The 13,695-nt window shown below is 38.7% G+C and overlaps 1 protein-coding gene across 3 annotated transcripts in view; it reads right to left on the bottom strand.

Moving 5' to 3' along the window:
• Positions 1-13,695, bottom strand: part of rasgrp4 (RAS guanyl releasing protein 4) — a 176,637-nt gene that overhangs the window by 64,230 nt on the left and 98,712 nt on the right. For all 3 annotated transcript variants that reach the window (XM_039770783.1, XM_039770781.1, XM_039770782.1), the window contains exons 3-6: positions 7,446-7,551; positions 6,239-6,301; positions 5,828-5,959; positions 3,360-3,513 (exon numbers count right to left, since the gene is read on the bottom strand). In XM_039770783.1, the coding sequence (XP_039626717.1) occupies positions 3,360-3,513; positions 5,828-5,959; positions 6,239-6,301; positions 7,446-7,551 (455 nt within the window). The remainder of the gene's footprint in view (positions 1-3,359; positions 3,514-5,827; positions 5,960-6,238; positions 6,302-7,445; positions 7,552-13,695) is intronic.

The following is a 13,695-nucleotide window of genomic DNA, read 5'->3' as shown; positions in this document are numbered from 1 at the left end:
GCCAAGATGCTTTGCCCGTCTTCTCACTCCAAGAGCTCCAGGATGAGCAAAGGAGAGATGCTATATTGTCCCAGGTCATCCCATTTGTCACCCGAGGGAGGCCGTCAAGGAGAGAAAGGGCTGTACTATCGCTGAAGGTTCTTAAGACTCTGAAACAATGGGAGAAACTGAAAATGCTTGATGGTATCCTGTACAGAGTATGTAAAGACTCAGTGACTGGGAAGAAGCGCCACCAGTATATGACACCTTCCTCCTTAGTCACACATGTTCTTCGTGGTGTCCACAATGATGCCGGTCATCAGGGTCAGAGTAGGACACTGTTCCTGGCAAGGCAGAGATTTTTCTGGAGTACCATGGAGCACGATGTCCGAGACTATGTCAAATGCTGCAAACGCTGTGTAGTCAGCAAGACCCTGGAGCCAGAGGGAAGAGCCCCACTCGAAAGTATCAAGACTACGTACCCCCTTGAGCTGGTTTGTCTGGACTTTTGGTCTGCCGAGGACTCCAGAGGAAGGAGTGTGAATGTATTGGTGGTGACAGACCACTTCACCAAGATGGCCCATGCTTTCTGCTGCTCAGACCAGTCAGCAAAACAAGTTGCGCGCCAGCTCTGGGATAGATATTTTTGTGTCTATGGATTCCCCCAGAGGATCCATTCAGACCAAGGGGCGAGTTTCGAGAGCCAACTGATCCAGGAGCTGTTACAAATTGCAGGTGTGAAAAGTCAAGAACAACACCTTATCACCCAATGGGGAATGGCCACACTGAGAGATTCAATAGAACCTTAGGGAACATGATCAGAGCCTTACGCCCAGGGATAAGATTAAATGGCGCAAATGCTGCAGACATTGACTTTCGCATATAACTGTACAGCTCATGAGTCAACTGGGTATGCTCCCTTCTACCTCATGTATGGGCGGGTCCCTAGACTGCCGGTAGATGTTATGTTCCACAATGTGGAGAGGAACAGTGATATCATTGACTATGATAGCTATGTCAGGCGAATGAGGGATGACCTCAAGGAAGCTCTCATCTTGGCCCAAGTCAACACTGAATCCAGCCAGCGGCGCCAGGCAGACTTGTACAACATGAAGACAAAAGGTGCAGACATTGAGGAAGGAGATCGAGTTCTCTTGGCAAACAGAGGTGAACGTGGTCGCAGGAAGTTGGCTGACAGATGGGACTCTACACTGTACACTGTGGTCTCTAAAGATTCAAAGTGCCATACATACCACATCAAAAACACCATCAATGGACAGGAGAAGATTGTTCATAGGAATTTGATCCTGCAAGCTAGCTTCTTGCCAGTGGTATTCGAACAGGAAGTGGAGCCTTCCTTTGATAGTGGCTCTGAACCAAGTTGGGACCAGTGTGATGTGGATAGAACTGCCTCTGTGACTGGATCAGAGTTTGACCCAATAGAGCGTACTACCAGTTGGGTAGCAGAGACTTTAGTTCCTCCAGAAAGAGAATGTGCATCATCTGAATCTCCTGAAGTATCCACTGAGAATGCTGTGCCAGAGGCTGACAACACCCAAGCAGACAGTAGTGATAGTCATGCTGGACCATGTGCCGATAGTCATAGTGTTGGGGTTGAGACAAACAGGGCCAACAACAGTGAAACGGATAGTTTGCATGGTGCAGAAGTGCCAGAACCGAACCACAGTCATCCTGAGGACCAAGTAGCTAGAAGATCGATGTCAGAAACCACTTTGAGACACGATAGAGCACCAAGTAGCACAGTAGGGCACATCAGAACAAGAGTAGGAAGGATAGTAAAACCAGTTAACAGATTGATTCAGAACATGACGCAGAGAAACAAACAAGCTAGTGGTGGTGTTAGTGGGTTAGCCAAAACTTTATTTTTGTGAACAATCGTCAGTTATCCTATTGGAATAGTTCTAAGTTAATTAGCAATGTGTATAATATGTATACTTCTGTTAAGTAAGTTCAATGTTGGAGTAACAGTCATTTATTCATTAAGATGAGATTGTGTATAAGGCACTTTCTTATGCAAGTGAACATTGGAAGTCTGGCCAGCTTCCTTTTGACACTTTCCCTTTTGGTTGGGAGACGGGTTTTGTCGCACGTAAGAGTACTGTGATGTACTGTGAGAAAATAATGACATGTTATGTTACTGTTATTTAGAACTCTGCCATTGCCTGACCCTCAGTGTTTTGAGAAGTTCAGGGGGGAGTATGTGGCTGAGTTAGTTTGTTTTATTGTGAACATTCTCAAAACTTTTTTTTTATATATACTGAACTTCTTTTGTTTTATATATATTGTAAATTTTATTTATTTTTGAATGTAATCATTGTATCTGTTGTATATAGTTCCTATTTGTCTGTTGTAGCGGGGGGGTCACTTTAATTGATGCATCACCCACGGGACGCGCATGTAGCGTACAGCAGACTCCTGGCAAAAGCTGGATGACGCTTTTGCAGGAGACCGAGCGCCTGACGTTGCATGTGCTGACTGTGCCCTTTACTGCTTGTCTTGTAGAAAAAAGCTGGATGACGCTTTTGTAGAATAAACGGCAGAATTCGGGTATTGCTGTGTCTGTCTTCTTCCAAATCACCAGCAACCATTCTAAAGCCGCTACACAGACACGGGGAGAACATGCAAACTCCACGCAGGGAGGACCTAGGAAGCGAACTTGGGTCTCCTAACTGCGAGGCAACAGCGCTACCACTGCGCCGCCCTGATTGTAAAACATAGTGAGATTATGTTTAGATGAGATAAGTGTTTAAAATTTTGAATGGGGCTCATAGGGTACTTAAAACTCAAAACTAGTTCTTGGGAGAAACTAACTAAAGGTCAATTTGGCACAAATGTTAGATATGTTTTCTTTCCAAAAATAACCACAGATACTGTATATCGAAAACATCTCTTTTTGTAGTATTTTGAGACCTTCAAATCTCAACAATATTTTGTTAAGTTTGGTGAATATCGGGTGACAAGTAATGATAAACTAAGTAGTCAGTTCTTATCATGTCTTTTCTTTCTAACTATTTGTACTTTTTTGTACTGTTTATAGGTTGTTCTACAGTACCACCTTTCTAATGCTATGGCAGCAAAAAATGTTGAATAGTGAGGTACTGTGTGTGCTATCAGTTCTGCAGAACAAAAAGGAAGCTCATTAAATGGTACAGCAAAGGGAATGCAAAAAATTTGTCAGGATGATTTTAGGCTATTAATAGCCTACCAACTGTTTAGTATTCTGCATGTTTAAAGGTGAGATATCCAATACCTTTCACAATATTAATACAAATAGGTGTAGAAAATTAAAACAAGAAAATGAAATCAATAATAAATCCAGCATTGCCTATAGATCACCTCAAAAAGCAAAAGAATCCTACCGTAAGGCGGCAGAAATTCTTGAATTCCAAATAACTTAAATGTTCTGCAAGCTCGCCAGGCTCCAGATGGTCAAAGAGAAGGGACACTTTTCTCTTCTTTCCACAGTTGGGTGTGTTCTGAAGAGTAAATTTGCGGTTCCAGTCATGTGTTGATCTGGATAAGCAAGCACAGATTCAAGTGAGTATGCTGCAAGTCAATTTTAGATGGTCACATATTTGCTTAAGTGACTGCAATCAATAGAACATCTTTCCATCTTCAATTAGGATGGCCTAGACTGTTTTGTTTATGGATTCCATAATTCTTCAATTCATCATATCTTAGAAATTATGTGACAAGTTCCTAACTCCTCAGATATAATTACTCAAATCCTTTCAAATTTACACTCAAGTGAGAGAAATCCATCTTTTTTAAGTTGTCTCTAGACTGTCCTGGCAACAATGAACACTTGGCGGGACTTCTAACAGTCCATTTCATGTTTTACACACACACATAATTATACCAGGCCTATCGTGGCTCTCCCTATTATGACTGATGTTTTTTTGTTAAATTTTACTTGCTTTTCTGAGGAGTTCCTGGAACTTCCTGATGGCTGTTCTAGGGTTTCTGAGTTCAAAGAATTTGATACAAATATTTATTTTGGTGTATTTTATTTCCTGACAAAGCTGAAATATTTTAACACATTTTCACTGCACAATTTTGAATATTGATGGTTGGTTGCATTATGGTAAGTTCTGTATATAAAAACATACTATGCTCCATTTCTGTATCTGTGTTTGGATAATTCTAAAAACTTTAAGTGCACTTCTTGGTAATTTTCATTCTCAATTTGCTGACTTACTGGCTACGATTCTGATTCATGTCTCACATTTTTGGCTTGTTGAAAGATTAGTTTGCCGCTTTGGTTTTGACATTGCTACGTACTACATGTTGGTTCTCATTTCATCATCTGATCCTAAAATAAATGGTCATTCTGCTTTGGAAGAACACTCCCATTAATCAAAAACACAACTCTTTAAAATGTGGGAAAAGAGCAGAGTACCTGACTAAAAGGCCACTCAAATACAAGGAGAACAAGCAAACTGCAAACGTGTCCCTAGAGCTGTGAGTCAACAGCACTACTGTTCTTGTCTTTTAGTCATTTTTGTCCTTTTTTGTATACTGTTTGTTCTTTCTGTGCATTTTTATGCTGTTTGTAATGTTAATGGTCTCCATGGACTGACTAGTGTCCTTCACCTCCCTGTTATGCTACTCAGTTGTTTTCTGGTTAATATTCTTGATAGTGTTCATATTTGGATTCTCTAGTTTTAGCGCTTTGCTTTTGCATTTAGGATTTTGTGTTTTGTGAATGTTTCTTTTTTTTCTGTAAGAATTCTTTTGAAATTAACCATATTTGGTTTTGTGACTTTTTAAATTTGATTTTTGAAATCTAGACAATCCAAGCATTTAAATGTAAGGCATATAGGTTTCTGAGCTAAATTAGACATCACTTATGCTACAGATACTACTTTTAGGAAACATCTATGGCAAAATATAAGTTTAGAAACTAAACTACAGTAGTTTTAAACAGAAAACCTCCTATTATATATTCCAAACATACAGGATTGTACAGTTCTCACTACATTCCAGGAAGATGCATGAGCTTAATGATTGAACTGATAAATGATCTGATTAAACAATGAGCAACACAAGCCAGGTCTATTTAATGTCACTGATATGCACAACTGCAATAAATGTGTGGACATTAGAAATCACTCTCAAACAATACTTAAACCCAGAATAAATTCCAAGGAGGCCAAAATATATATAAATAGTTTTTTACAGTAAATAAATAGCTCAAGGGAGGTATTAACATAAGGACTGATAAGAGTACACATAATAAAGAAAGAGAAACAACAAAACCAATGCCAATTTGATTCTTTCTAAACCAGGATTGTCACCCTTTCTATCCGATGAGTGACTAATCCACTTCCTATCTTAGCAATATAAAAACGCTCTTGTTTCTTACTTGCCATACATTTTTCATAGATGTACCAGCCTCTTTTCTTCCATTTAGTTCAGTACTCAGTTCTAATCTCTCAACTCTACACTCACTAGGACTTTGACCAGATTTTAAGTCTGGCATAACTTTCGAGAGTTTGTGAATTCACTGTGGAATTTCAAGGGCTATCCTTCTAAAATTCCCTCCTTGCCATCTCCAGCTACCCTTGCTGTTCTGAGCCCCATTCAACTCCAGGAAGCCTGTCCTTCATTAGGTGTAGCAAGGGGCTACACAAAGGATAATCACCCTCCCAGCTATCAACAGTTAAACTTAGGGATCCTTACATTTTACTGGAAGACTATATAGGTCATTATAATCAAGGTTCCCTTTATTGCAATGGCCTTGTAGGAATATCCCCACCATTTGCCATGACCTAGCCTCCTACTACACTTGGCAAAATGAATAATTATCTGTTCACTCATGCCATACATGTTTGAGATGTCGATCAGTTGACAGTGTTTCTCCTCTCCCTCAGTCTTCACCATCTCCCAAAAGTCAGCCATCACTCCTTCCAGCTCCACATCTCCTTTGAAAGAAGCTGAGAAGTGTGTGATCCAGTACCTAAGTACAGGAAGCAGAGAAGTAATTTGTAAGAAATTTCAGTGCAAATGATGCAGAGAACTACACTTGTGTTTTGCTGTTATATGCCATATATACTTTTTAGCTTCTAAACTAAAAACAAAGTGAAGAATGTGCATTGTGTTATATTAGAACCCAGCCATTACATCCTTGCAGCAGGTCCCAGTCACAAACTGTTACAATTAGTTCACACAGAACTAGTGGTGATTCATTCCATCTTTTTAACAGCTCATCAAACTACCATTCAACAATGGTACTCACCGGATGAAGAAACAGATCCGAGGTCGAACATGGTCCTTTCGCTCTGCAGGACAGTCTCGGTATGTGAGAGAAAGAATCAAGGAGAAGTTGGAAGATGGGAGTTTGGCATTAAAAATTTCAAAAAGTAATAATTTAGCTACATATTTTCATCCTTATTACTTCCACATTGTTATACTTCTTAGTTTACCTTTATGCAACCTGCCTGAGTGTCTTAAATTTCTGTGTGATCAGGGAAGCAGTGTAAGTGGGTTATTATAAATACTTTATTGCTTCCAATTTAACATGAACGTTTTTAAATGATTTCAAATTAAAACTTGGGTCCATCTTAACAGTTACATAAATGTAGGAAATGAGTTTGTGCAAGCTTATGAAAGGGAAAGTAATTCAGGGCATAAGGGCTTGTGAAGAGGAAAGTGCTTCAGTGCACATGGTCTTGTGAAAGGTAAACAGTTTCCATACGCATGAGCTTGTCAAGTCAAATTGATTACACAAAAGGAAAAAAAAGATCTTAGTATGCGTTTATATTTACCAGTCTTTTTTTTCCTTAAAATATGTTTTAAAAGGCGGGTGCATCTTAAATTTGAGATTGCCTTAAATTGGAAACAATATGGTATATTTGTACTCTGGGCCAATGGTAAGTAACACTGGTTTGGCACTAGTAGTGTTTTCTTATTAAAGTAGTGCACTTGTATAGGATCAAAAGATAGTTATTGGAATTGAAGAAATACAATGCAGTGCTGTTGAGGTTGTAAGAGTAGCACATAAAATGCAAATAATTTAATTAAGGATAAATATGAACATCATATTGTTGTGTTTAATTGCTGTATGACAGTGAACTGGTTAAAACTGGAAAATACCTTATTGGCTGAATGTGCCACTTCTGCCTTTGCTGTCAACATGAAGCCATAGACTCTTATTCAACCAAGTGCTTTGCAACTTTCAAACCTTCACAGAAACCAGAGCCACTCAGTATTCATTTCTCAAACACACTGCTGCAATTCTGTGTCAATGTCTTAAACATCTTAAGCAATTTCTCAAACCACATAGCACTCTAAGGTGTCCTGTCATGCTCGATTTTCTTGACTGCCCATCTGAGGAATACACTTCATTCTGTAACTACCCTGAAAGACATGCTTTAGAACAACACTGTTTTAGGCACAGAAAAAAAATTTTTTGCCATTCCAAAGGACTCATTGCTCAAGGATATATGTTGAGCAGTTTGTTAGCGAAAACAGAAGATGGAACCACCCAGCAATGCATCATCAGGGTCATGTTTACAATGAAACTTCTGCAATAAAGTTTGCCTTCCAAGTCTGTAAAAGAAAAAAGAAATGTGATACTCGGGCCTGAGCAGATGTGATCATCAGTGACATTAAGGAGTTAAACCACTGTCCAGAAATACTTTATTTTTAAGAAGAAATAAAAAATTGGCACAGAAATAAAGAAACTGACCTTTTTTTTTTTTTTTTGCTCTTACTAGATAAAGTTTACTCAACTGCTCATAAGCCTTGCTATCTCCAATGGTAAGTAGATTTTCCAACTACATATTATTCATACTTTGCTTGTCAGCAATATTTTTTTCAGACTGATGCACACACTTCAGTAAAATACATACAGGAAGACTCTGCTGAAGATCGTAGATATCCCTCATTTTAAAAATAAATAACTCTAAGATGTTAGTAATAATCATGTTGTCTACATTATTCTTAATAGTACTATGTCTGTAACTTTTGCAAATTAACCTTTTTAGTTTTGTTTTTAAGATGTGGCAAACATTCTCTAGTTTGTAACTGTGCGGGCATACAGTATGAATAATAATAATAATAATAATAATAATAAATGTTTCTGATGGAAAATCTGCTCAGGAATATCCACTTTCCAGTTAGCAGTATAATGAAGTTCACAGATATGCTGCATTTTTTCAGTTTGTTGTTAAACTGTATAAACTACTACAAATTTCAATGTCAACATACTGCTATCATCCCCCACTGAATGCCTATAACTAAAGCAACAGATTTGGGAATTGCGGGGATGGATCAAGTAGGTTTTAGAGGAAATTTCTAGCAGCTTTTTTTCTTTGGTTTATCTTTTTGTCTGGCTGGCTCATTTATGGCGAATGGCACTTATGCTGTTTTGTCTAGATTGCTATGTCTTCTCAAGTGATTGGCTTGCTGAGTGGCGAGTGTTCTGTTATTCTGACCCAACTTATGTCTCTGTAGAATATCAGTCTAGTCATGTCAAGGCAGGTATTTGCCAGCAGATGTTTTTGCTTAGCCACTTTCCATTTAGATATCCAAGATATCCAACTCTTACATTTGGAGTTTGTTTCTTACCTGTTTTCTGTATGGTTATTGGAACCAGCTAACTGTTAAAAATCCCTTTTCCACTAGTGCAAATGGCCCTTCCCACTGATTGGTGGCACCTTCTTTGTTCTTGTCTGTGCAGCTACCTGATTCACCTAAACAGCAAATTCCTTATGTCTGTTGAAGTCTTTCTACCACGTGCAGTCTCATATGTGTGTCTAACAAGCAGTCTCCTTAATTTGGCAGTAGCCAAAGCTGTTAATTGGTGCCAGTTTACAGCAAAGATCAGGAGGCAGTTTAAAGAACATAATAATTATTTGTTTTCCTGCAGTTTTTTGGTGATACTGAGTTTTGTTTCTCCTGTGTTTAAATAATAATAATTAAATTGGGTTAATTGTAGAATACATAAGGCCTAAAACTGCCTTTATACAGTATCTGGATATATTTGGTTATAACATTTTGGGCTTTAGAATATTGGAATAGAATAGCAGAACAATTTTCGATGAGAACAGACCATTTCCCTTAACAAGCTCATCAATCCTGTTCATCTAATATTTCCATCAATTCAAGTTTTGTAAGTTCGCAGCTCATACTCCCCGCCACTCTTTTTGGTAATTTATTCCGTGTGCTTGTGGTACGCCGTGCGAAGAACAACATTCTAATTTGAAGTCTACCCTTAATAAGAGTAGATCTGAAATCCTGTGTTTTTGCAGATCAGATTTGCAAATTTACTACAAATTAAGCATGTTAAATAAGTGTACTCAGCTTCTTTCTGGAGAATGAAAAATGGAGCATTCCAAAATTTTAAATAAATAAATAAATACATTGATACATTACTATCAGTGTAGTACATTACAGTCTTTGATGCTAACAAGTCAATGTTCACCTCTGCAAAAGTTTGCTTTGGTCTAAAAAATCAAAGTATTGCATTGGAAGTCAACACATTGATTGAACGCAACGGACAGAGACTGCTGATTGTATTATAGTTGACATGCCATAGGAAACTTGGTAACAGCTGATAGTCTGTAAATGAGTGAACAGGAACTAACATACTGTATACATGCAATGATAATACTCTATTAAAATGTCAGGCGAAATAGTTAGAACTATGATAAGCTGGCGGGAAACAAATGTTGAAAACCTGATCTAGAATATGGGCGTGACTTTTAGTGAAAGCCAGCATTTATTTAATAAAATCCGCAATCATTGACTAACTGACAGATCTTAAGCATGTCAGTAGTTTGCGTGATTGGCGTCTGCCCACGTTGAAGAGGCCTTCAAGGGAAAAGAATAAGCATTGAATAAATGGAATAAAGGGGTGCAAAGGAAAACAATTTCTACTAGAATATTTTATTTGTGCTTGTCTTTGTTGTCAAAATCATCAACATTCTCTGAGCACACATTATAGAAAAATGCATATTTAAATTAGAAATATATTAAAATTTAATCTTCCAATTTTTTATCACCAGTTAGCTGAGTTGCCCACACCAGGATACCCTTTGTGTTGTAATACTGACATATATCAACTTAATGCAAAAAATATCATGCTTTATTTCAGAAATATCACTCATATGCTCACTCTGAGTGGGCAAAAATTAACTACAGGTTGCCAGAAATTATGTATATTCCACGCCCAGTGGCCCATTATGTTGCATAACTTAAGAAGTTTGGTAAAAAAAGGTTTATTGAACAGCTCAAAAGTAATGCAGTGTAACTTTTTAATATGAGAAAGCAGGCTAGAGACTGAAAGTAAATTTGTGGTATTTTGTATGAACTGGCACATGCAATAAATAACAAGGAAGAAAACCCAAGGACCTAATGATTTGAGATGAGTAATGAAAGTATTGTAATTTAGTATCATTTTCTGGTCACAATTGTTTTGTGTTAAAAGCATTATTTTTAACCTGGGTATATGTGTATGTAAGAAAATTATATTGTTGTGAGAGATATGGAATGCTCAAATGACATTGTAACTAACTGTACATGAATGATTGTGTAGGCAGGAGATGCAAATAACTTCGAATTAGATTAACAAACTTTGTTATGGGGAAGTTATTTTCCTCCATCTATTTTTATTATACTCGTTGATATGGGATTCTGGCCATCTTTTTAGTGCCTAATCCTTGTTCTTTTTTTACCACATATATCTATTTTTCAGTGCTTATGTTTGACAGACTCACACACTTTAAAATATTTGTTAACTGAATTTCAGATTATGTTATTAATGTGCACTTTACCAGTTTAGATGGAATTTAATTACTTTTGTTTATGAAGCAGATGGAGAAATTAGCTTATGTCTTTGTCTAGGAAATATGAAGGACTGAATATATAGAAGGACACTGTATGTCTACCATATTTGTGGTAATATAAATCAAAAATGGTGATGAATAATCAGCGCTTTCAACATTTACATTTGGATCATATTCATTTCTGTGGCCTTGCCAGCGCTTTAATTACTGAAGCTAACTCAATCGAACAGATGACATTATGGTTACCGTAATGTGCACTGGAACAAAGTCTAAATGAAAAATAATCTACCTAAGTCTTATGAGCATGTCCACATGCTCCCATGACCTCTTCCTTGAGGCAACTTCAGGGCAGGATAAAGACCACCCATGATAAAGAAGTGCAGTCCCAGAGTCAATGCAATGCGTAAAAGTGAGTTTGAATCCTTTGTGCATGTGGGAATGTTTGTGTGTGTATATATATATATATATATATATATATTACCTCCCCTGAAATACTAGATGGCAGCCCCCCTGGGTTGCAGCAGTGCCTCAGACTCCCGCAGGGCTCCATGGGAGTTGAAGTTGGATGCAGCCCTGTTGGGATCCACAGGTGCAGCCAGGGGGTGCTTCAGCAGTTGCTGAGCCCTGGAGTGCAGCTTTTCTGCCACACCTGTCAACAAGCACCTGGAGATTTTCGGGGTCCTGTATAAAAGGAGGCTGCAGACACTACTCAGGGAGCCAGAGTCGGGAGGAGGGAGACGAAGCTTCCCTGGAGGAATGGAGAAGAAAAAGAATTGTGTGTTGTGTGTTCTGTCCTGGGTATGACGTTGAACTCCATCCAGCCCTGCAAGCGGTCCTCCAACTTAAAGGGAAATCATAGGGTTGGTGGCAGGATTAGCACTTCAGCCACCATAAAAAAAAAACTTCACACAGCTGTGAGATGAGAGAAAGGACTCCTTTTTGCTCTCCATGGGAGTAGCTCTGCTGCAGCCACCCATAGAAAGGCTGCTCATATAATGAAGGGAATAGGAGAAAGCCCTTGGGAGCCCCATCCCTGGGAGAGTTGAAATTGTCATAGAGCCAATGGGGTCAGGCCTGTCAGGGATCAGAACTGTTGTGGTGCTGAGGCGTCGCCCACTACATGACAGCACTCGGGTCCCAATTTGAGGTGGTCCATCCAGGTATCTATACTAATAAAAGGCAAAGCCCTCACTGACTCACTCACTGACTCATCACTAATTCTCCAAGTTCCCATGTAGGTAGAAGGCTGAAATTTGGCAGGCTCATTCCTTATAGCTTCCTTACAAAAGTTGGGCAGGTTTCATTTCGAAATTCTACGCGTAATGGTCATAACTGGAAGCTATTTTTCTCCATATACTGTAATGGAGTTGAGCTCGAAAGCCGTGGGGGGCGGAGTTTCGTGTGACATCATCACGCCTCCCACGTAATCACGTGAACTGACTGTCAACGCAGTACGTAGAAAACCAGGAAGAGCTCCAAAAAGCGCTGAAGAAAACATGCATTATACAATTGAGAAGGCAGCGAAACAATAAGAAGCGAGCGAGTGACATATACAACCATATTTATGAGTGCTGCTATTTCGGAAACAAAGCACGGTGTAAACATAAAGTTTAAATTAAGTTCATAGACATGCTGCCGCTGGCGTTTGTCATGCCCACGGGTAATGCGGGATACAAGTTTAATGAGAGGACGCAGGATATAAACGAGAGTTTTGATCACTTTGTAACTAAGTTAAAATTGCAGGTGAAGGGCTGTGCTTATGCAAATTCCGAGAGACTGTGTTTGTGATGGATTGACAGTTAAGGCGGGTGGGGGAGTCACGTCATCATCTCCCCTCCCATTCACCTCATTTCGCTCTGAGCCGAGCTCCGCAGCTAACGCAGTTTTACGGAAGCGACTTTGTGATGCTGCCACCAAACACTCAGAAAAATCCACAAGTTACACACGCTGTCTATACAGTTTCTCCACACTGAATCCTCTAGGCACTACTTACAAAAGGTTACATTGACAATTGTGTTACGTTATTTTTAAAATGTTTCCTTTTCTTAGCGCAAGCACAGCTGAGAAGCTTCGATGCATGTGCTCCATAACGCGTTAAAAAATCACGCATTTAATCACACTTTGCATTACATGCAAAGGGGAACTTCTGTCAATGTATGATTTCCTGGTACACAGATTACATTGATCAGCGCTTCCCGATTCATTTTACCCTCGCACCCCCTTGGTTTGAGAAGAAGTATGAAAAAGTATGAGGTTAACACAGAAAAACAGATCACCAATTGAAGCTTTATGAATAATCGATTCGCCATCAATAATTGTTTTGGTAAAGCCATACTCAGTGTAATCCTCCTTCCATTTTATAATTTTTCCGCCACTAGCCATGATTAAATGAACGGTAAAAAAGTAAGAGTGAAGCGAGGGTGACTTATTCAGGCAGGCAGGCGACAGCTCAATAGCTCGAATTTGGATATAAGTAGATTCTATTTAGTTGCCAGAAATATCTTTGTTAGGAATGGAAGTTAAATTTAGTCTTTAAATTTCTATGGTAAAGAAAAAGTTATGAAATGATGACAAAATTTAACTATATAAAGTCAAAACTTGTATATATAAAGTCATTCCAGAATATATAAAGTCAAAACTTAATTATATAAAGTCACTGTCGGAATAAATAAAGTCAAAAATTGAATATATAAAGTCAGCGTCGGAATATATAAAGTAAGCGCTGCAATATATAAAGTCAAAACTTCAATATATAAAGTCAGAGTCGGAATATACAAAGTCAGCGCTGGAATATCCATCCATTTCCCAACCCGTTGAATCCAACCACAGGGTCACGGGGGTCTGCTGGAGCCAATCCCAGCCAACACTGGGCGCAAGGCAGGAACCAATCCTGGGCAGGGCACAT

This window comes from Polypterus senegalus, chromosome 12 (genome assembly GCF_016835505.1).
Source record: "Polypterus senegalus isolate Bchr_013 chromosome 12, ASM1683550v1, whole genome shotgun sequence".
Lineage (NCBI taxonomy): Eukaryota > Metazoa > Chordata > Cladistia > Polypteriformes > Polypteridae > Polypterus > Polypterus senegalus.
The sequence above is the reverse complement of the archived record's forward strand: the minus strand, read 5'-3'. Positions and strand labels throughout refer to the sequence as shown.